General features: G+C 36.6%; 1 protein-coding gene across 1 annotated transcript; it reads right to left on the reverse strand.

The window, feature by feature from the left end:
• Positions 1-6381: 6381 nt before the first annotated feature.
• On the reverse strand, positions 6382-18310 carry LOC133327116 (zinc finger protein 423 homolog). The gene is made up of 5 exons (XM_061535688.1): positions 18217-18310; positions 13856-14487; positions 10377-10519; positions 7925-10270; positions 6382-7120 (listed from the first exon to the last, which is right to left on the reverse strand). Exons 1-5 carry the CDS (start codon positions 18308-18310, stop codon positions 6382-6384), a joined length of 3954 nt encoding a protein of 1317 aa, XP_061391672.1.
• Between the last annotated feature and the right edge of the window lie 5181 nt (positions 18311-23491).

Raw genomic sequence — 23491 nt, forward strand, 5'->3', positions numbered from 1 at the left:
ATTAAGTATAAGCTTTAAAACATTTTGTTGCCTGTGGGCAACATTGGGCCACAAAGGGTTAAAATAGTAGCAAATTTTCGTGAAAATGGTACCTATTATATTTTAAGTTCATATTGTTGCAATGTTTTAACCGAATTGTCTATAATTTGGGTTCTTATTGTACAGCACCGAATAGAGCCCCGAATTTTTTCCGCAATCTTAGAACTGATTTCTGTTCACAAATTTAATGCAACTATCCCAGATAGGATATGCACAAAATTTGACATCGCTACATCCTTGCATTCGGGAGATACAGTACATTCTTTCTGAAAAATAAAAGTCCAATATCAAGAAAACCAAATGCAAAATCGACAAAAAACAATCAAAAATAATTCTGATGGCAGGATCCGTACAATTTGAATAGGAAGCGATTTAAATAATTTGGACTGTATACACAATTTAGTACTGTACAAAAAATTACCCTCTTCTCTATTTGATTTTTTTTCTTTTGATATGTGTTGTCCATAATCAGGTCTTGACATTGGAAATCCAAAAAACATATATCAACTAGCTGCATATTAAATATAAGCCCTAAAACATTTTGTTGCCTCATGGCTGTCAAATTTCACTACCAAAAATTATCAATACCCCCATTTTGGTATAACCGCATATAACGGAATATATTTTGAATGTCATCCTCATGTTGGAGGGTATAAAAATTTTGCCCTGAATCAATGAATCTGTTTTCATTTGACTTTTGGATACCGTCGTTATTACCCGTATGTCTTTATAAACGATTTCGTAATTCAAAAACCAAATTTCAGTCAATTCGGTTGAAAGACATGTCCACAATACTAAAACCAGTGAGCGTAACAGTATAGTCGGGCGGGGCCAACCATACCCCCCTAAACATTATGATGTTCGGCTTCTAATAATGTCCTCTATCCTCCCCCAAATAAATACCGAAAACAATAGGTGTTGTCCTTGACCCCAACCGGAACTTCATGTAATTCCATAGCGATCACCGCTATATTTCCGCCCGCTAGTGTGGTAATGGGTTACAAGAATTCGTAGACCCCTGTAAAAATTTAATTATAACTCCCATTTCCACCCATCCTCTCTCTCTTGGATATATTTTTCAGATCCCCTTTTCCATGTAAAATTTCATTTTAAGACTACTCCAAAAGGCAGACCGATGTTGCCGAACTTCGAACTTCCTGTAAACAAAAGATAACACTATGAAAAATGCCAGCACCATATATTAATTTCTAATGGAAGCTAATGCATGAGTAAAGATCTGTTGAAAGATCAGAAAAAACTTATGAAGACTTGAATAAAAATAGGGTATTTCCATCAGAAACAAATTTTTCACTTGGAATTTTGCTTATGTACACTAGTTGGAATCTAAAAACACATTCGCTTAGGACATGACATATCTTCGCTCCCATATATAAAATTTGTAGTACACGCCCTTGAACGTGTGTTGTGTTGTCATATGAAAATATAAAACAAAACATAATTGTGGAGAGCACCATTCAGATCAAACTACTGGTCTTGAAAACTGATGTCACTGCAAGAAAATTATAAAAAAAATCAGAGGCCAACTTGTGTATACAAAAGTTTTGATTTCATACAGATAACAATTGTATTTAAACAATCCGCTCTAAAATACAGTGGCGGTCATATAAAGAGTACAAATGTGCAAGATAATTTTTCCTACAACCCCACCACATATATGTGTGTATACATAAATATATTAACAAATTAAATGATTGTAAAATCTGGAATGTTACGGAAGCTGTACCCTCCCAAAATATAAGGTTACCTCTTTCAGATCATCTTTAAATTATTACGAATGGCTTTTTATAATAAAATGTGCCCACAGCTCCAGTTTGCAGAGTTTACAGGTCTTCAAGATGTTTTATAACTTGATTTAATAAAGTTTCTCCCATTTGTCATCAAAATAAAATTCAAGTTAAATGATAACAGAAGGAATAAACACAAGAACAAGTCAAAACATTGCGCATGAGCGAGCACCTTTTTTATTACTGTTACGTGACGTGACCAGGGACAATGAAAATTTGCCATAAAATACAGACAGACAAACAAACAAACAAACCTATCGCAGTACAACTGTGTACGCCTGTGTGTAGAATCTTGGGACAATTGTGTGCCGCAATTACGACAAGGCTATTCAAGGAAACAGAATTTAAGTTTTTAATCAGTGTTTTTTTTTTTTCTTAATTTTTTACGGAATTAATGTTTTTGTTATAGTTCCGAAATATTCGATTCGAGTTGTTCCTTATCAGATCATAAAAATTATAGGTATGCTTTGTTTTCATTTTAGAAGACTCGTTTATGATGATGGAATTAATCACCAAGTGTGATGAATCTCCTCTTGGAAATTTGTTAAGTTGCTACGTGTTCGAAATATTTAAGGCGATAGCCAAAATACATCAAAGAATGAACTACTGAACTGATTGGATGTGTGATATTCATTGGTGCGAAAAATGTGTATCATTGTCAAATCAATGTTCATGTAAACGACATTTTATAAATAACACTTTGCACCAAATTCGATGCTTTTGTTCATCATATTTTTTTAAATATATATACATAATCGGATATTGCAGTGAACTCTGTATTTTTTTAATTTCGTCAACTAAATCTAGCTTTATTATTATACCACGATATCAATATGGCGGCTATGTTAAAAAACACCCATATCGATATTTCTGATATGGTATCTATCTCGAGGTTTTGAACGGATGTTGGGCTAATCTTTAACGTAGCCCAAAGGAAGAAGTCTGTAGCTTTTTAATCACAAGATCTAGGAGGCCAATTGTAATCACCTCTTCGTGAGCTAACAACTGTTCGAAAACTTTTCCGTAAAAGAGAAACGCTTTCGATACTTGTGTGGCATATAGTGTCGTCTTGTTGAAAGTAGGCGTTACATAGATCAGTACTATTTAACTTAGACCATAATAAATCATTAATCGTCTATCGATAGCACAATCCCACTGTTAATTTTGATAGAACCGCATTATCAACCCAGTAAGGATAGTTCAAAATTCGGACTATTTGTATGAAATCGAGCAAAAGCACAGACATCAAACCGGACCTAATTTAGTACGGTGTGCACAATTTTGACCCAGTCGGACAAACCTTGAGAGCTATGTGCAACATTTACCTAAATCGGACAAAATTATATATGGGAGCTATATCTTAATCTGTCCCGACTTCAATAAAACTTCACAGACATCTACCTGGTCCTTATTCAGTACGCGGTGCAAAATTGTGTATCAATCGGACAAATATTGGGAGTTTGGTCACTATATAGATAAAATCGGACGAAAATATATATGGGAGCTATATCTAAATCTGAACCCTTGGGCCAAATAACTGGCTTGTGCCAAATTTCATTAAAATCAGATTATAAGTTCGACCCGTACTTTGTTCACAAAAATACGTGGACTAAGAAAGTGATTCTATTCATATTCTCAAAAGGAACCATGCGCCTGTCTCGCTTCTTTTGCCTGTTACAAACATATGCACAATGACATAATACCCTGCACCACTTTGTGGTAAAGGGTATAAAAAGTAAGGTTCAATGCCAACGACGGACCATAGCCGCAGAGAAAAATCACACGTTGATTAATGTAAGGCTTCTCAACAGTAACTCTTGGGGTTTAGGTGACCCCAGATGCGAGAATCATAACTCAAGATATGGATAGCATTTCGGATCAATGACACGACGTTATTAGGTTGAATTCTTGTGTGATCGGCTTGAATGCTTGTGTTAAGTGACACACGTCTTTATGCAAAATACAGTGAACGTCGGGAAATGGACAAACCTGAGATTTCATCAACACTTTGTGCTACAGCACGGGGCAGGGGTTTTATTCTACAAACCTCTAACTTGTCTTACTTACTTACTTACGTACTTAGTTGGCTTGTTACAGAACGGTTGTTCCATAAGCCGAGTTTAAAAAAGCTCGTGGTTCATTCGACGCTGATATTCACCGTCGACGCAGATCGGCTCATAGATCTTTCGGAGAATTTTTCTCTCAAACGCCCTAAGAGCTGCCTCATCTGCTTGCGCAAATACCCATGCTTCAGATCCATATAACAGCACGGGTAGTATCAGCGTCTTGTAAAATGTGAATTTGGTCTAGCGGGAGGTGGCCTTGTTTCTAAACTGCTTACTTAGACCATAGTAGCATCTGTTGGTCATCACAATCCTTCTTCGAATTTCAAAACTGATGCCATTCGTTTTATTTATGGCGGTACCAAGGTATATAAAACTAGCTTGTCCTAATTGTTGTATTTAAAACGTCTGTAGAACAGTTTATCGAGAATCCCTACAACATCTTAATGGACATTTCCAACGCCTTATATGCTCAATGAATGTTATTATACCCTACACAACTATGTTGTCAGGGTATTATAGCTTTGTGCAGCCCCAAAAGTTTGTAACGCCGCGAAATATTGGTCCTAGACCCACCTTTAAGTATACCGATCGTCATATCTCGACTAGCTGAGTCGATCTAGACATGTGTGTCCGTCCGTCCGTCTGTCCATTATAATTTGTAAACACGATACAGGCCACAGTTATGGACCAATCTTCACGAAATTTTGCATGTAGGATGGGTTCTGGCCAATGAAGACCCCTATTGTTTTTGGGAAAGATCGGCTAATATTTAGGGGATGAAATGGACAAAATACTAAATTTTTGTCGGTTTTTCTGATCGCTCCAGAGGCCGCAATAATGGCCCGAACATCGTGAAATTTTGCAAGGAAAAGGGGATCGGGCCAAAGAATAAGCATGCCTGTTTTGATAAAGATCGGTCAATATTTAGCGGGTCAAATGGACCTTGACTTTTGTGTGAAAAATGACAAAATTTGTATTCTATAGCGTATATATTTACCCCTGAAGGACATAGACCCGAGAAGTTGATAGATAACCCGAGAAGTTTATATCCAAGAGCAGTGGTTGACCTTTAAATTAATACCAATTATATTGTTGTATGTGCTCGGATGTGGGAGTTACACCTAAATATTCACAGGTATCTCCGTATTCCTATATTATTTAGTAACCCATTATCACTCTAGAGAGCGGAACTATAGCACTGATCGCTTTGAAATGTTTCATGAGGTTCCAGTTATGGTCAAGGACAACGCCTATCATTTTCGGTGATGATCAGGTTATAATTTTGGAATGAATTGGACCTAAAACTTAATTTTTTGTGTTATTTTCGAGTCGATCTATAGACCACAAATGAAAGCCGAACATCACAACACAACCCACGGTGAAGGGAATCTGGACAATAGCTGTACTGAATACGCGTAATATTCGGAAAATATGTCAGTGTGAGGAAGAGGAGCTGGTTACCTCTAATCGGGCAAGAGGGTGCAAAAATCACGAAATATTGCCCAGGCTCAGAATAAACATCAGCAGAAAATTTGAGTTCCGTGGTAGTTGTGTAGGGTATCGTATGGTCGGCCCCGTCCGACTATACTGCTCCGCTCACTGGTTTTTAATTCAGTTAGTATGTAATATTTTCTCGTAAACTTTGTTTCTACTTTAACACATAAGCCCATTGATGTGTGACGAACGAAATACCAATAATAAAAATTGGGTCCAATATAACCTCTTATGCGAAGTGAAATTTCAAATAGCAACACAGCATTGCAGGATAATAAAAAACGACAAATGTAAATATTGTTTTAGTTTATGATTTTATTATTCGAAAGAATGCTGTTAAATTACAATTAGATTGTTTGTAGTGGTGGTTATGTAATGAATAAATATAATATATGTATGCAATATGTTCATAGTTGATTTCATAGATATTTAATATTTACAAGTATAAATCTACGTTTGTGTGTGTATTGAAATGAAAACGTTTCTCCACAATTTATTTAATGCCTTACAAACAAAATCTATTTTTTTTAATTCTAAATGAGCACGAAATTGAAACAAACAGGTGAACAATTCGTAATAACAATTTTCCCAAAAAAAAGAAAAAAAAAGAAAAATACAAACAAATTAACTGTTGTCAATGTCAGACATTCTATTCTTCTTATCACAATAATACTGTCGTCGTAACTATTCGCTAAAAATAAATAAGTGCCTAGGTGTGTGTGTGTCTGTGTGTAAATCATCTATTCTGTATGTAGTATATATTCCATATGTATGTATTTACGTGTGTGTTTGTATATGATTAAGTGGTAAACTAATGCGTGAGAAGAATACTGTTATTGTTATTTAAAATGCAATCCATAATACTTTGTTTGAGTGCGCTTAGTTGCTAAGTAGTAAGGGGAATCCTTTTATATGTACGTGTGTATGTGGGGTAATACTAATAAAGAGTGGCATGTAACTAATACTTTGCGGTCCATTTACGAGTCTGTATTCTCTTGAGACGTCTCAGAACATTTGTTCACATCGTCTTCATCCCGCTCTTTGGCCGACACTTGATTGTTGTTGTCATGCAATTTCTCCACCTCAATATATTCATCATCTTCGGCTTGATTATGTTGATCACTTTCGATTATTTCCTGTTTTACTTCATTTAAAAGTTGTACATTCTCTGGCCTTGTAGGTTCGGGGGCGGTGGTTTCCGGTGCGGCGCCATGCTCCCGTTGAGGTGCCACCGAATCACATTCATTTTTCAGCGGGGCCATTTCTCTTATATCATGATCGATTAGGTGATGATCGAGTTCTGCGCGGAAATAGAACTTTTCGGGGCACAAATTACAGTCATAGGGTTTGGAGTTGGTTCCATGATCCAGCATGTGGCTTAATAGGCCGCCAGGCGCAGTAAAGACCGATGAACAAATATAACAGTTGAAGCCACGATCTTCACATCCAGCAAATGTGTGCTCGACCAAGTGTTCCTGCAGCTTTTGAGCGTGAGGCAAAATCATTTTACATAGGTTACAGCGGTTGGCGACGTACTGTCTAGCGTCGGAATTGGATCGCTGCTCGTATTGCTCGCGCTGTTGTTTGAACTTGTTGCTGAGATTGTGTTTGCGACAGCATTTCTCACAGACCTTGGCTTCGGAGGGCGAACTTGAAATTGGTTCAAGGCACAGAGCACAGACGTTCTCCGACACATTAGATGCTTTTACATGGAATCTTTAAATAAAAAAGAACACAAAAACATTTAAAGTGAAACCTCAATCAACTACAGATTTGCCCAAAATAATTTGGCCAGTGAACCAATACACATTTGCCGTCCTTAAGGGGTCCTCGGGGTCAAAATTTTTGTTGATATAATTCGAATCTACACTGATTAAAGAATGTCTCTACAAAATTTCAAGTGAAAATCTCAAGAACTGTTGAAGATATATCCGATTTATTGTGTCAGCATCAAGTGACGGCTGAAGGGCTTCTCAAACTTTAAATTTTTTTTTTGCGAATGGCGGGCACGATAACTCAAAAACTAATAATCCAATCGGTTCCAAATTTTGCAACGTTTCTCTGGGAGTGTATAGCTCTCGTATGAACTAGGATAAAGCCAATCGGTGAAGATCTTATTTTTTAACTTGGTTTTTGGTAAAAAATCCGCGATTTTTCAAAAATATTTTTTCAAAGGGCCACCATTTTCTTAATTTTAGAGCGAAGTCAATAATCCTAGTTCATACGAGAGTACTCTTTCTAACACCGTTGGAATTTTCGGATTCCGATGTTCCAGTGAGGAGTTATCATGCCCGCCATCAAAAATAAGGAATTTTCTTTAATTACAAAAAACAACAACAAAACAATAACAAAATTTTTTTGTAAATTATTTTTCTTCTCTTTTAAATCTTCAATTATATATGTGCAAAGTTACAAACCTTAACAAGCATTGGTATTGATTTACCAGTCCATTGAAAATCTTGAAAAAATAAAATCGGGAATGGGGGGGGGGGGGGGGTTCCCTTAAAACGGAATACTTACTTTGCATGCAGGCCAATTTCGAACTCAGAATGTAAGGTTTGACGACAACATATACACTGGACGGGCATTTGGCCTTCCGCGTTGTGGTCGGCAAGGTGGGCTTTGAATGCGCTCACATCTGGCAAAGGTTTGGAGCAGTGTGAACATCTTCCCGATTGCCCAACTTTGGAATGCTGCAACTTATGCTCCGCCAATATGGCTGGCGAGGGAAAGATTTCATCGCAAATCAGACACTTGTGTTTGCCAGTGGAATTGTGACATGTCTTCATGTGGTGTTCCAGTTCACTGCGCGACTTGAAATTTCCCGAACAGTAGGCACACTTCAGGCTTACTCCAGTTTTGAGGTTGTGAACTATCTTACGATGAGAATGCACCTCGGACTCGGTGCGAAAATCGTTGCGCTCACAAATGCCACAACTAAAGCCTGTGGAGGGCGACGACGTTAACTCGTTGCGAACATGACTATCCGACGCGGATATGTGGGGTGTGTTGGCGGGTTGTTTCGGACTTACGAAGTAATTGCCGCCGGCTTTGGTATTCTCTTGTAGATGATGTTGCTGCTGCTGCTGTTGTTGGTACATTTCCATAACCGTGCGATTTGTGTCGAAGTAACGCTGCGACAGTCCGTACATCAAAGCGGAGTGCTTCATTGCATTGGTGTCGATTTGCAGGGGATTGTAAAATTTATTGGCGGCTGCATTTGGGAACAGCCCCTTGTTGAGATGCGACGCAAAAGCCATGTTGTAATCCAAAATGCTGTTGTTGTTGTTTTGAGCGGCCAGCGGCATCAATGGACCCTTGCCGAAGAGTGCATTGACATACAGAGAGTTCATGGGGCTTATGGCATTGTTGGCAACGGGTGGCGAATGCTCTTCGAAAGTGTCCTTGGGTGCGGTGGGTGGACGTTCCATGCCACCGTGATGGGTTTGCATATGACGATCCAATAGGAATTCAACATGGAACGTTTCAGGACAGGATGGACAACGGAATTGCCTAGCATGGGCGGCCAGATGGAACTGCATCTCTAAATCGGAGGAACACACTGTACGACAGAACATGCATTGCAGTGAGTTGACTGGAGGAGGGTTGTTATTGACAGCTTGATGTCGTGATTTCACATGTATATTGAAATCATTTTCCGTGCGGAACACATCCATACATGCAGAGCAACGAAACAACTTCGTTTCGGCAGAGTGTGTACAGGCAAAGTGCACCTGAATGGCTACTTTAGTTTCGAACATCTCGCTGCACAGTCCACACTTATACATTGTTACCGTATGCTGATCGATGAGGTGCTTTTGGAGCTCTTCTGGCTTGCCGAAGGATTTCTGACACGAGGACGTGCAATTATACTCTGAATTAGTAATGAGAAAATGCGAGATAACGTGTCTCTCGTATTCCGATTGTTCCCGCAGCATTAGGCCACAGTGATGGCACACTAAATTCAAGCCTTGGGCAATGTGAGATTTCAAATGATTGCGGAATGATTCAAAGTCCGGCAAACCAGCATTGCATTGGTTACACAAAAATACACCAGGCTTTTCGGCAGGCGTAGTTTCATGAGGCGATTTTTGGGGCGTCGTTGCGGGTGTAATCGATCGTCGATTGTTCTGGCTCAAATCCGTGGGCTCGTCTTCGCTATGGCGAGCGCTTGCATCCACAGACTTTGGACTTGTCAGATGTTGTTCCTCTTTGATACTATTGTCATCACCACTGGCGGAGCTTCGAAGAGGCTGTCCGGTCAGTAGTCGCGGGCTGAAAGTTCCCGAAGCTGCCAGCCTGTTGAAGTGTTCAAAGTATGAGTTGGGGCTGGTCAGACGATCCACATGGGCCGAACGCATGTGCTGGAACATGGCTGCAATGTTGGAGAACTTCATGGTGCAGTACTCGCAGGCCATCTGGAAGTTTGCCGCATCAGTTGCCACCGGGTTTGAGGGCGGTGTCATCGAATGGACTAATTCTTTTTCATGTTGACTCTGGAGGTGAGAGTTCAACTGTTCCACAGTCGAGAAATCTGATTTGGAACAGAATGTGCATTTCAGTACATTCGAAGACGACGATCGACCACGTTTGCTGAATTCTAGGCGGCTGGGGCTGTGGTCTCCTCCCACTGCCAGAGCGTAACGTCGCTTCTGTAGACTGCCATTACTCGATGCGGATCCTGTGGAGCGGGGACTATAATTCAGTGCCTGGGGATTGCCGCCTGCTGCCAGGAGCGCCGCTTGTTTCTTGTGATTCTGCATATGTGACGTCAGGGCCGCTGCGGTATTGTAGCCGCGATTGCATATTGTGCATTGGAATGGCTTCTGGTTGTCGTGCGTTTTCATGTGAATTTTCAAATGGTCGCTATACAAAAAACAAAAGAAGACGAAGAATGCTCGAAATTAATATCAACGTTCTTTGCAGCTGCATATTCAACAATTTCGAAATATGCTACCGCTCTGATGCTTACCTTCGTGAAAATGCAGCCTCACAATGCGGGCAGCGATAACGCCGATCTCCGGTATGCAATTTGGTATGTCGGTCTCGGGATCTCTTGTGCTTGAAAAGGCGGGCACAGTAGTCACATTTGAATGGCAAGTGTTCGGCATGACTCTGTAAAGATAGGAAGCAAACAGGCAGGGACACATTATGATTGATCCATTACTGATAGCCACTGTGAGCGGTGCAAGTTTTTGGCTTTCTTTACAAATTTTTTTACACCTTCAAGCTTTTGACGAACTCTTTGGCGTCGCTACACGCATCGCAAGAAGAAATCGCAAACACAAAAAAAACATCACCAACAAACCCTACAATAAAAAGCACAATCGGACCTGTTTTGTTGGTGGCAATTGCAAACATTTCATATGAAATATTTCATCACTTAAATGTGGCAACCTTAAATGTTTTAAGCATTCCTAAGTCGAGCACAAAGTATGTCCACTGATGAACGTCTGATTATTTGTGTCTGTTTATTCGTACGGGTATTTGTCATCTCAGTTTCGGCTGGAATCAGCTCCAAACTGTTGGTTGGGGACCCGAAGTGACTCTTTTTCGGTTTTGGTAAAGAGGCACGTTGTTGGCTCCTTGAAGATTGCTATCAGAATGCGCAAATTTTTAAGTAACAACTTTTGATGTTGTCGCGTTAAATATCATCATACCGCACGCTCGTCTGTCGCATTCACTTGGGTTCTGTCAGAATCTGAACCGTGGCTGTATGAACGGTTCGCCAGTTGCTTTGGTAGCGCTGGGCAGGGTTGGCTGCTGTGGTCGCGTTTGTTGCTGTTGCTACAGTTAGCTGCTCATATTTTAAACGCACACACACACACACACCGACAGATAAGCACACAATTTATAATGATTTGTTTGTTGGTCTCTAAAACAGTTTAAAAAACCATAATCAACACACAATAATTTTATTTAATTTCGTTGGAGTTGACGATCGCAACAACAAAGTGCGCAAGTCGTCATAACAACGCTACTCGCTCAGAGTCCCCGCTTGTTGTGTGTGTGTGTTATGTGAGCGCTAAACAAGCGCAGTGTGCATACAAATGGGCTAATTTCTGCGCGCCGATCTTGGCAACGCTCGGGCGATGGTGACAGAGGGAGTTGGGCAATTTCGGTTAGCCCAGTCGCTTAGATTTAACATATCAAAGCGAATGTGCCGCTCGCCTTGTTGCGGTAATCATCTAAAATGTTGGTGGTGATGACAGCGACGTCGACGACATTGGTGATGATGATGTATTAGAACACTGGAGCAGCGATCTGTGCTTTGTTCTGGGGCTACGGTGAGCGGCTGCTACACAATGCCACCTACGGTCGTTTTTAGTGGTCATTTATCACCTGAAGTCACAGTCATCCCTCGGCTATCTCCAAGAGAGATGTTTTGGTATGCAAAGGTCGTCCATGAAGCCGCTGTTATTAATAAATGCTGCTTGCGTTTGCGCTTCTTTAGTATGCCCAAATCATTTTTCTAAGAACATTTGCAGTACCAGCAATAACGTCTGTCTATGTGCAAGTGCATGCAATTTTTACCGGGTCCCCGTCTACTCTGCCGTGATATGCTAATTGTATAAAGCGTCCAAAATACCTGATATCAATCTAAATGAGTCTAACAAGTCTGGTCAGTGATTCAAGTAATGTCGTCGCAGTAAAACATTTGTCGGTCCCAAAAAAGAACGAATTGCATGCGTGGGTAAAGACAAGCGCTGCAGAATTCATTTGGACATTTCTCTTATTAGAAGATAAAACTATTTAAATGCATATGTATATTGTTTTCTAGTGTATTTCCTTTTGACAGGTCGAAGATTTAGATATATGTATAGGTAGTATGTGTTTCATGCTGGATTTATAATTAGAATTGCATAGTTCGTGGCGCACAATTACCTCATCATTCATATTTGCAATATTTTTTTGATATGAGTAGTGTCTGTTTTCTCAATACATCTTACAAAATGTTTTCAATTCCATTAAAAAAGTTTTAATATTTAACAATTGGAAAATTTGTTCGCTTTTTGCAGAAAAAGAAGAATAATTATGAAGAATAATAATCTAAAATCAATTAGAACAATGAAATTCGAAATATGGTGCAGCACATTCGTAATGTTACATCCGATTTCGAAAATGCAACTGTCAACTGTGCTAGACAAGATATTTTTTTATCGAACTAAACGTATGTGCCTTTATTGAAAATTTATGCCATGTTCTGACGGGCATTCGAACAACGTAGTTCGCTCTCAGAATTACGTACATGAATTAACCCGTTCATACAACACTATTCTTAATTCATGTCATCAGAGTTTTTTTATTTCAAACATTTTATTTCTTGTTTTACCCCAAAATTGTAACATATTTGCATGAATCACATACGGATCTAAATAGAAAAAATAATTCTCTTTCTCCTGACTATAATATCAACCCCTATCTATTTACTTTTAATTCATGTTTTCCATTTTTTGCTGAAAATAATGTTGTTTTCAATACATTTTTAAATTTTCTCAACTCAAATGTCACCTTTATAAAGTTGGAAATTTTTGTTTGGGTTTCCCCACTTTTGTTTCTCGTTTTGTACGGTAATTAGAACAAAGGGGAAAGAAATGCATATTGCATTATGTAGACAACAAAATTTACATCCTTCTGCATATATAAAAACTGGAATTTTGGTTAATTTTCATTCATCATTTTCAATTTTACTGAAAAAGTTTGAAAAATTTAAAAATTTTTTCATGTTGTCAAAATTAATTTATTTTTCTCAATTGTTAGAGATGGGACAACATTCTTGGTGATTCAGAGAGTAATTCGAATTGAACAACGTACAAAAGTCGGTGTTCGCTCAGACAATTTTGTATGGGGAACTAAGTAATTACTTCATAATTAAGGGTCGAACAACGAATGAGAGAGCGAACAACGCTCGTCTGTACATGGCATTAACAACAATCATTGGATAAAACGGTGTTAATTTTAAAAATCAAAACTATTTAGATTTCCATACCTCATTAAATACACCCGCTAAAAGATATTAATTTACAAATAATTTATGATATGATGTACCACATGTCATAAAGAATTTGAGCATTTAAGCATATTCTTAAAACCACATTTAATGTTTTCTTGTTTAATACTTGTTTTTATTGTTGTGTTTTTTTAACATAAAATAGAATGGAAATTCTTTCGACCCTTGTTAATGAACGAAAGGTTTTTATACACAGCCTTCCATCACCTTTCATTCTTAAGCTTCTTAATTATTTTCTAATTTGTGAATTTAATGGGCACCCTTTGTCTTCAATTTGAATGTACCTAATTTTCATCCCTCTGGTAATGGGAATGTCAAGCTCGTTAGTAGGCATATTAATTATGAACCCCCATGCCACAACATAGACAAGTGTGACAACGACATATTCTACATACATAGATCGATGTAACAAAAAACGGTTTGGGATTTTTTAGACTCACCTGTTCATGCTTTTTTAGATAACCAAGTCGCGGAAATGATTTATCACAGAACTGACATTGATAGGATCCGTCGGCACCGGTACTGCTACTTTTAATGCCATCGCCTGTCAACTTATCAAACTTGAGTGCAGTTGTGCCACTGCCGTTGCCCACCGCTGCTGAATCCCTTTCAATTTTACGTAATTTTGAAGGAATCCTCAAGGCATGTTCAGCATAGCGATGATGACGACCATTACGCTTAAGATGTTGCCCTGGATGGTGATGATGGTGATGATGGTGCTGACGCTGATGGCTTTGTTGAGCTTGTTGGTCTCTGCCATCACCACCTTCGGCAACATTTGTGCTACCGTTGTCTACGCCGTCCTCTGTGGCATTTGGGTTTGTGTCATTCTTATTAGCTTTTTCGCAGTTCTCCTCCCCGTCATAGTCGGCTGCATCTGTGGTTCCATTAGTTTTTGGCTTTGACAGACATTGTTGTGACTGCAGCAGAGCCTCATCATCGTAACTGGATGCGGCAAAGGCCAAATGCGACGGCACCGGCAAGTGCTGGTGATGATGCAAGGAATTCGGGGTTAGGGTACCATCAGATATGGAAGGTGAATAACTGGAAGAGGTGTGTGTAGAATACATATCTGAAATAGAAAAATAGGGAAGAGTTCATTTAACATTGGTGACTTTTTTCCTTGTAATAAGAACAAATTGCATCAGCATGTTTAGTCATCGTGGTTGAGATCTTAACACTAAAAGCAAAGCTGTGATGGTAACAATTACGTGGGTGGCGTGGTGTTATGGACATCCTTATTATCGTTCAATTACAGGAAATGGTTCCACGATACGATGTTCTATGTGTCGTTACGCACTATTCTACTGGGGGCTTTAACGCTGACGACGTTTACAACAACTAGAACTAATTTAATTAATCCAATCCAAACCAAGCCGATACTATCTATCCACCCGGTTCACTTGGCCTTATGGGGCATTTGTGTGAAACTGATCGTTTGTCAGTGTCGCTGTTGCCGCTGTGCTTGATCACCAAGATCGTGTCTTGAAATCAAACCAAAAGGCAAACAAAACCAACCCTCCCGCCCATACAACAAAGTCTTTAATGTCATCACATCATCAAGCCAGCCAGCCAGCAGCCGTCTGGCTGCACGGCCAAGCAAATGAGTAGTCATGCAAAGTGATAATTCTTATTTTTACGATTAAACCTCCACATCGAATTGAACGTTTTAATTAGAATTCTCGGTGATACTCTTGGTTGGTCGCCCCAAAAATTCATTGCAGTGCTATTGCTCATTTAACGAGGGAAACCACAAATTACTCTTAATTGGCATCGGCTACTTGTGTCTTGTGCTCGATGCTGAGTAAATTGGCATGATGTGGTGATCTGGGATTCTTTGGCAACTGGACAGTGCCTATCAAGTGATGAGTCTCGTTTCCTTCGGATTACAATATAATGTTCGTTGTCAGCAGCTTTCCTACGGATTACAATATAATGTTCGTTTTCAGCAGCTTTAAAATCATGTAATTAGTTGTTTTGAATTCGTCTCAATCTGTATGGTGTTAATTGATGTTTATTTTCAACGCCCCACTCGATTCTTCTTCTTTGACATGGTCGAATAGGGTTAAAGGTCTTTGTGAATTTGTTGTCGTTTGTTTATTGTCTTTTCCCGTTTGTAATCTGAACTTTTGTAACCCTATGAAACAGTTTGTGATAGAAAGTTCAAAACAGTCAATATAAACAAGACGATATAAAATAAATTACAATTAGGGAATGATTTTGTAATAAATGGAAAGTTAATTTTTTGAAGGATACATGAAGGTTTAAATCTGGTGGGCTAATTAGTTTCTTAATTTTATTAGCAAAATGCTTGATTTAATAAAAATTTAGATTAATGCTACAACTCAAACAAAATGTTTTATCGTGACCCTTACTGTCAAGACGGTAGGCAACAACTCAACAACTATATATGTATATATTGTTGTAATAAATGATTTAAATTTCAATTAAAATTTTAATATATTTAAATCCATTGTATTGTGTACATACATATAGAAAATATATTTTAAGAATTTTTTTATTTACTTCTAATGAATTTAGTTCCACTTGAAAATAACAACATTCTTGGGAAAAACTTTTATTTTTTTGAAAAAAAACAATCTTATGCATTCCCCTTCAAAATTTACATATGTGTATTTTGAGCTTCTTTATTACAAATTTGTAATATTTCAATTTTGATTAGTTTGCTCATTTTTTTGCCAAGGTTTATTCATAGGGTAAACAGGCAGGCGAATTCATGCTTTAGTATTCTCTTGCTGTCAACTTTTTAATCGCGAAATACCAACCTGTGCACATATATTTTGGTTCGAATAAAAATATTTTTTGTTTATTTATTCTTCAAACAATAAATTTGACAGTCAATGAAGACTTCGAATTCGCCACCCTGTTAACCTTATGAATAAACCTTGTTTTTTGCCATTTTGCCATATCGTTAACTAATTATTTAACCCAGATGACGCCAGAGATTTTTTCTTCAATATTCTAAATTCAATTTAAAAACTTAAATATTTTATTAATAAATAAATCCTGAAGCTAGAAGAGTATAGTACAAGATACAACAATAAAGTAAATTAATTAAAATAAATTCACTGCGATAACGGCTGTTTTCTGGGAGTGGTATTGTAATTTTTTGGTATTATTTTAAAAGGAAGGTGACACCAAGTGAATTCATTTTAAAGAGTACCTCGGTCACACATAACTAATGGGACATTCTAGGTTCAGGCATGATAATTCTGATGCTATATAGTAAACCCTGAACTATATACACCTAAGTCTGTTTTTATACGGTAGCTTGGTTCCAGAAGAAGCCGTGTAAAAAAACCGTGTAAAAAAAGACATTGATTGTGATATGAACATACTTCGCAAAAAATAAATTTGATAAAAAAAATTTAAGTACATAAAATTGCAAATCGTGCTAAATGGAATAAAATCGTGTAAAAAAATTAAAAATATTCAATTTTCAAATCGTGTTATATCAAAACCGTGTACAAAAAGAACGTGTAAAAACAGACTTAGGTGTACTTACATAAACATTAATAAATACTGTAATTTCAGAGTTTTCAAAACGGATAATAAATAGATAATGGTACCATTTAAACATAATTAAAAAATCTCATGGGGGATTGATTATATATTATTGCGGTAATATCTACATATTATATAGTGCTTCTGGAAAAAGATGTATTCACGTACAAACCAGAATAAACTAATAACAAAAGATTTTTTACAACAAAAGTTAAATAAAAATAACATTACGTTTAATGTCAAGTTTATCAAGGATGACCCAATTTTGTTTGATATTTTTCATATTGACAATACAGCACAATTTTCAATTTGGAAATAACTTATTTAAAATTACAATTTATATTGTTATACCCAAATTACATTTTGCCATTTTACTTGCAGCAATTGTTAGTCTGTGCACCTACAACATACAGAATTGAGACAAATAAAATCGCCTAATGTAAAACCGGACTTAATGAAGGGATATTTTCGTTTAATATCTATCTAAGTCCTATTCATTTATTTCAAATACATCGACAGCAGACTTAGTAATCAGATGAACTTTTTATCCGGCCGTACGTAGATCTTTGCAAATACATTGTTCGTATGAAGCGAACACACTGTATTATACGTACGACTTCTATTCAATAAATATTTATTAATGTGAAAGCTCTAAGTCCTGATTTAGATTAGGCAAGTTTAATTGCGGAAATTCTTATCGCTCCTTTTGAACTTGATTCATGCGTCTATACAAGGCAATTTGGGCTTATTTTGTATTTTTTGTGAAAAAAAAAATTAAAAAAACAACATTAAAGCAAATAATAGAAATATGAATAAAACAGACAAAAATTTCCTCATCAAAAATATCTAAATTGGTATTGGTTTTTTAAATTACTGACACGAAATACACATAACGAATTGCCAGAAAATTGCCTGTACGAGCAATTTCTCCAATTTTATTCCTCTTGCAGACTTGACGCAAATAAACTTGCATAATCTAAATTGGGACTAAGGACATGATTGGTGATTGGAAATTAATATGTATGATACTATTTTTATTTCAAACTTTTTAAATATACATAATTGATTTTGAGTTGAATTTTTAACGAAATAAATGATACTCATCAAATTTAGCATAGCATATATTCTATATCAGGGCCTAATTGTTTTCCTCTCTTAACTTTTATATTTTTTGGCAGTCACATCCGAAATCAATTCGGACTTAGTTCTAATAAAAATATATGCGACGGGTAAAAAGTAAACCTAAAGAATGCTATTATTAAAATATCATAATTACCAGCATTAACAATCTCTTTGGTAGCCTGGATTTTTTCTATAAGATTTTCAAGTCTTGAACTAGGTCCTCGGTATAACATTTTTAAAGCCATCATGGCTTTCTTCAAACACAGCAATTAATTTTGTTTGTTTTGTTTATACACTCAATGTCTTTTATTATTTTTATTAATTGTATTGTTTTTTTTTAAAGATTCATATTCAATATTTATTTCATTTCATTTAACTTTGTAATTGTTTTATCACTGTTTTTTTATTTTTAAATTTTTTTTTTCACAATTGTTCTATTTTTCACAATTTGTTCTAATTTATGTTGTTCTATTTTGTGGTTGGTTTTATTGTAATTGCTTTATAACGAATCGCTTGATGACATCCATTTAGTATGGGCACCAATGATTAACTAAAGTTGTATACTTAAGCCCGAATCGAATTGAACCAAACTGTAACCGCCACAATGCTGCACAACAGAAACACATACACAAACACACGCACGCCTCCTTAAAAGGCGTTACTAGAATCACAGAGCACACAAAGCAGAACCGTTGTTACAGATAATGACTGCTTGAATAATGACGACGATAATGGCTCTTGGATGGGACTCTTGAAGGCATTTAGTGTGTCGTTATGATTCATTGAAGCAGATATGTCTTCGAAACACCAACACACAAACAACAGACGCCAGAGGTGCCGTGCCGAGCAAAACAAATGAACAGCGGCCAACGCGGTTGGAACGAGTGCGCCAGTGCTGCATACAGTACAGCAATAACAACAACTAACGAGAACACAACAGGCGAACGTCTTACGCTTACGAACGACAGGCCAAGACTGGTGGTGCTACGACCATCACATCATCATTAGTTAACATTCTTGTGATTGTTCGGCGCAATGGGATTGGGACAGCTTGCCGGAACCAGATTCAGAGCAGCAGACACACACCCAATCTCACCGCTTACTTTGTGAAACCAGCAGATATGTATGTTTGAGCGTGTGTTTGAGTATTGGGTCCACAGTATGTGGCCAATGTGGGCAACCGAAATCAACACAAAAACAACAGAAAAAAACGAAAGAGAATAAGCGTAGCATGAGAGCAGACAAGAATTGTACACAAACATACACACGGAATGAGCGAGAGGTGATAAATGGCGCCCACACATTTCCCCATACTTCACGCTACCCGAATAATCCATTACACCACCACCACCACTACGCTAACACCATGGACTACTCACACACATAACTCTCAGTTCTCCTATGGCATATATAGTCGCGGAGATATGTTTCTGCATGAGATGCTAGTGGTCCCCACAATGCAGTGACAATGACAATTGAATACATTCAGGCGTAAGCATAAATATGTAGTGTGTGTGTGTGTGTCTACCCGATGTCAATGGTGGTGTTGACTATGGTGTTGTTTACCGTCTTATATACATCGGGAGAGCAAGTTTGAGAGTATATTTGCGAGAGTGTATATTTTGTTGTTGGGCCACATTCTCATACACACATTGAAGTGAGTGAAAGAGGCGGAGCATGGCACCTTATGTATTTCGACCAATGCACAATGCCTACGTAGAACCCCAGATAAGCGTAGCAGTAGTTCGCCTGGTCTTGCATCGTAATTTGACGGCTTTTGGATTGTTTGTGTTTTGAATTTTATTGTTGGCGGTGGGTATTTGATGTTCATTGTTACACTTTTTGTTTTGCTTATTTTTAGTTGTTGTTGTTTTGCATGTGGTGTGCAATGTATGGAGTCGTACTAATGGGTAAATCGTGTTTCCATTTACAACGTCAATTGCGTTTAAAATACATTTTAAATGAAAGCATAATTCAATTCAATCACGGTGTAATAAACAAAGCCGTATACATATGCACAAATGTACATATGTAAGTAGTATGCACGAAGGTACAAACCAATGCGCATTGTTGGTTTGGAAATTAACTGGATTACAAATATGAGTTGTGTTCAAATGAATGTATATAATAAATACAGTGCTTTTATTCGAAAAAACGTCATTAACATTAATGAAAATACAGTCTATGCTCCGGACACCCTCAAATTGTATAAATTCACTGTTCAATTGGAGTTTTAAAAGTGTTGAAAAATGATACAATAAATGCGATAATGTAAAGAAAGAAGTATAGATTAACACACTTTTAATTTTAAAACCAGTAAGAATATTTCGATTGTCAATGACAATCAAACAATATATCGATATTTAAAGAAAATCTTCATTATGTTTCTGTTCAATTTTTGCAATATTTGTATATTTGAAAGAAAACCAAAAAAAAAAAAATCATTTGAAACATAAAAACCTGTTGAACAAATAATTTTTACACAATAAACGTCGCTGCAGATTTGTTTTTTCTCAATTTTTTCAACTATTTCTAATTTTTTGTTGTACAATGAAATGACACTTTATTTTACACTAAAAATAAATGATATCAATAAATAACAAATAATGCGAAGAAGAAGCTTTGTTCTAATTAAATATACCAAAATGTTTCGTGAAAATCGGTTCCGATTCAGATATAGCTTCTATATATAGTTTCGTCCGATTTTAGGTAAATTGTGCACCAAACTTTCAATATTTATTTATTTCTATTGAGACAAAATTTTGCAGAGCGTATTAAAATAAAATCCACATTGATGTAAACGAAGTTTTGTGAAAATCCGTTTAGATTTGGATATAGCTCCCCTGTACCGATTTTTGTTAAATAGTGCACCAAACTCCCAAGGACTGTCCGATTAGTACAAAATTTGGCACAGCGTTTTGAGATAGATCCATATTAATGTATACGATGTTTTGTGAAAATCTGTTCAGATTTAGGTAGAGCTCCCATATAAAGTTTGGTCCGATTTTTGGTAAATGGTGCACCGAGGAGCCTACGAGATAAAATTGTGGACAGCGCTCTGTGCTGCAGCATACCAAACGGTATATGTCACGGTTGCTCAATTAGGTCCAGATTTGCATATAGCTCCACATACATTATTTTGCTTTATTTCATACAAATAGTACACAAAAGAATCCGATTGGCATACAATTTTTCACAGATTTCAGAATGATATGTGTATGGGTTTTTAATTGGTTCAAATATCTATGTGGATCACACATTTAGTTTCACCCCATTCCATTTTAATGGTCCAATAAAGATTATTGTCTGTTCTATCTACATTATATTAGCATCTCTTTGATGTATCCAAAGTGGTGAAGGGTATCATATAGTTGGCTCCGTCCGACTTTTGATCTTTTCTTACTGGTTAACAATGAAATATAGCATTTCTTTAAGAAACTTATAAATCGGTGCAGTATTTCTCGACCAACAATTAAAGAATTATTTCCAAATCATTATAAATTTATTATGGTTTGCGATAAAAAAAATCGCATGTCTTTTTTTTTAATGCAAGTAAAAATGTCAGTCGGTATTGCCGTATGACCTTTTTATGTCACTTTGGTTTGCGGGTCACATCCCATCACATACTCTTTATGCAATTTAAAAAGTTGATCCTTTGTTGAGAGATAACACAAGAAGTAAGCCAAAGGGTCCAATCTTCTGGATAGAACTGCAATTACGATGTGTAATATTAGATTTACAAATCTTAAATAAATTGTTACTTTGTGTAAAGCTCCTACTTTCGGCATGTACCAGTAGTCGGTTTATTATTTATTTAAAATCAAATAACTAAAAATCTTATGACTAAATATGAATTGTGTTCTACAATATTGCCAGTTGTCTCTGTGTAAAATTTTATTAGGCCGATATATAGTTTTTTGTCAATGAAGTCTTTTCAACATATAGCATGGCATAATTATGGAAGGTAGTCTCATTTGAGAAATTGATAATGGCAACCCTTTTTAATACAATATATCAATTTGCAATAAAATGAAAAATAAATTCCATTAAATTGTATGTGTATCGATTGGCATATCTTCACTAAATTTTACAAAATATATTTTCTAAAGCTTGTCATTGCTCTCAAGATACAAACATGGTTGTTACAATTTTTATTTATTGATAAGATTTGTATTATTTATTAGTTTTAGATTAAATGTTGTATCAATTTTTGCCACTCAACACATGATATCTGTACATTTCGAAGGAAGATATTTTCATTTAAATTTTGAAAGCTGAATGCTGTCAAAGGCAAATTTATGAAAATATTGAAAACATATGACTCCAGGGGACTACCTGGCAAGCATTTTGTTACAAATTATTATCTCAAGAAATATAAAGTCTGATTAATGCATAAAAATGAAGTCAGTGTTTTGCTTAATGGTAGGTATCCCAGTATGGTATCCCAGTATCATATTTTGATGAGTTTTTAATATGATTAGATGAAATGTCTCAGCGTCTCAGCATAAAAAGAAATGCAATCGATTCACTGAATTGTAAATAATAACATCAAATGTTCCTCGAATTCTATGATCAATGCCTCATTTGTTTTAAGTTAAAAATTGGTACATTTTTCCGTTTTGGGTATGCACGATTAAAATGGTCAAAATGGTTTCTGTTTTAAAATAGCTTCAAAATAAGATATGTTAAATTAGTTACAGGAGTCTTGAAAGTACAATAAACCACGATATATGTATATATATATACAATATGAAACCATGGGTAAGTTAAAGCAATGACTTTTTACACCCTTCACCACACTGTGGTACTGGGTATTATGTATTTGTGCATATGTTCTTAACAGGCAAAAGGAATCGAGATAGACCCATGGTTTCTTTTGAGAATATGCATAGAATCACATTCTGAGTCGATTGCATGTCCGTCTGTCCGCATTTATTATCCGAATTGGATGAAAGTTGGCACAGCCCATAGGTTTGGACCAAGGACGAACCCTATTGAAATTGGAGAAAATCGGTTCAATTTAGATATAGCCTTTTTTTATAGTTTCGCCCGATTTTAGGTAAATGGTGCACCAAAGTCCCTGAAAATCATTAGATTTGCACGAATTTTGGCATAGCGTACTGAATAAAATCTAGAATGATGTGTGTTAAGTTTCGTGAAAATCGGTTCAGATTTAGATATAGCTCCCATATATAGTTCCATCCGATTGCAAAGATGTGTGTTAAATTTCGTGAAAATCGGTTCAGATTTAGATATAGCTCCTATATTTATTTTTCGTCCGAATTTATGAAAATGGTGCACCAAAGTCCCTATATATCCTTCGATTTGCACGAAATTTGGATTTATAAGTAAATGAAGAACTCAAAATGTGGCCGAATGCACAAAACATATTGAAATAAGTGTAACCTAACATGTGACAAGTTTCGATG

This window comes from Musca vetustissima, unplaced genomic scaffold, assembly GCF_032173495.1.
Source record: "Musca vetustissima isolate MV318-11 ecotype Yass unplaced genomic scaffold, APGP_CSIRO_Mvet_v1 utg642, whole genome shotgun sequence".
Classification (NCBI taxonomy): Eukaryota; Metazoa; Arthropoda; class Insecta; order Diptera; family Muscidae; genus Musca; species Musca vetustissima.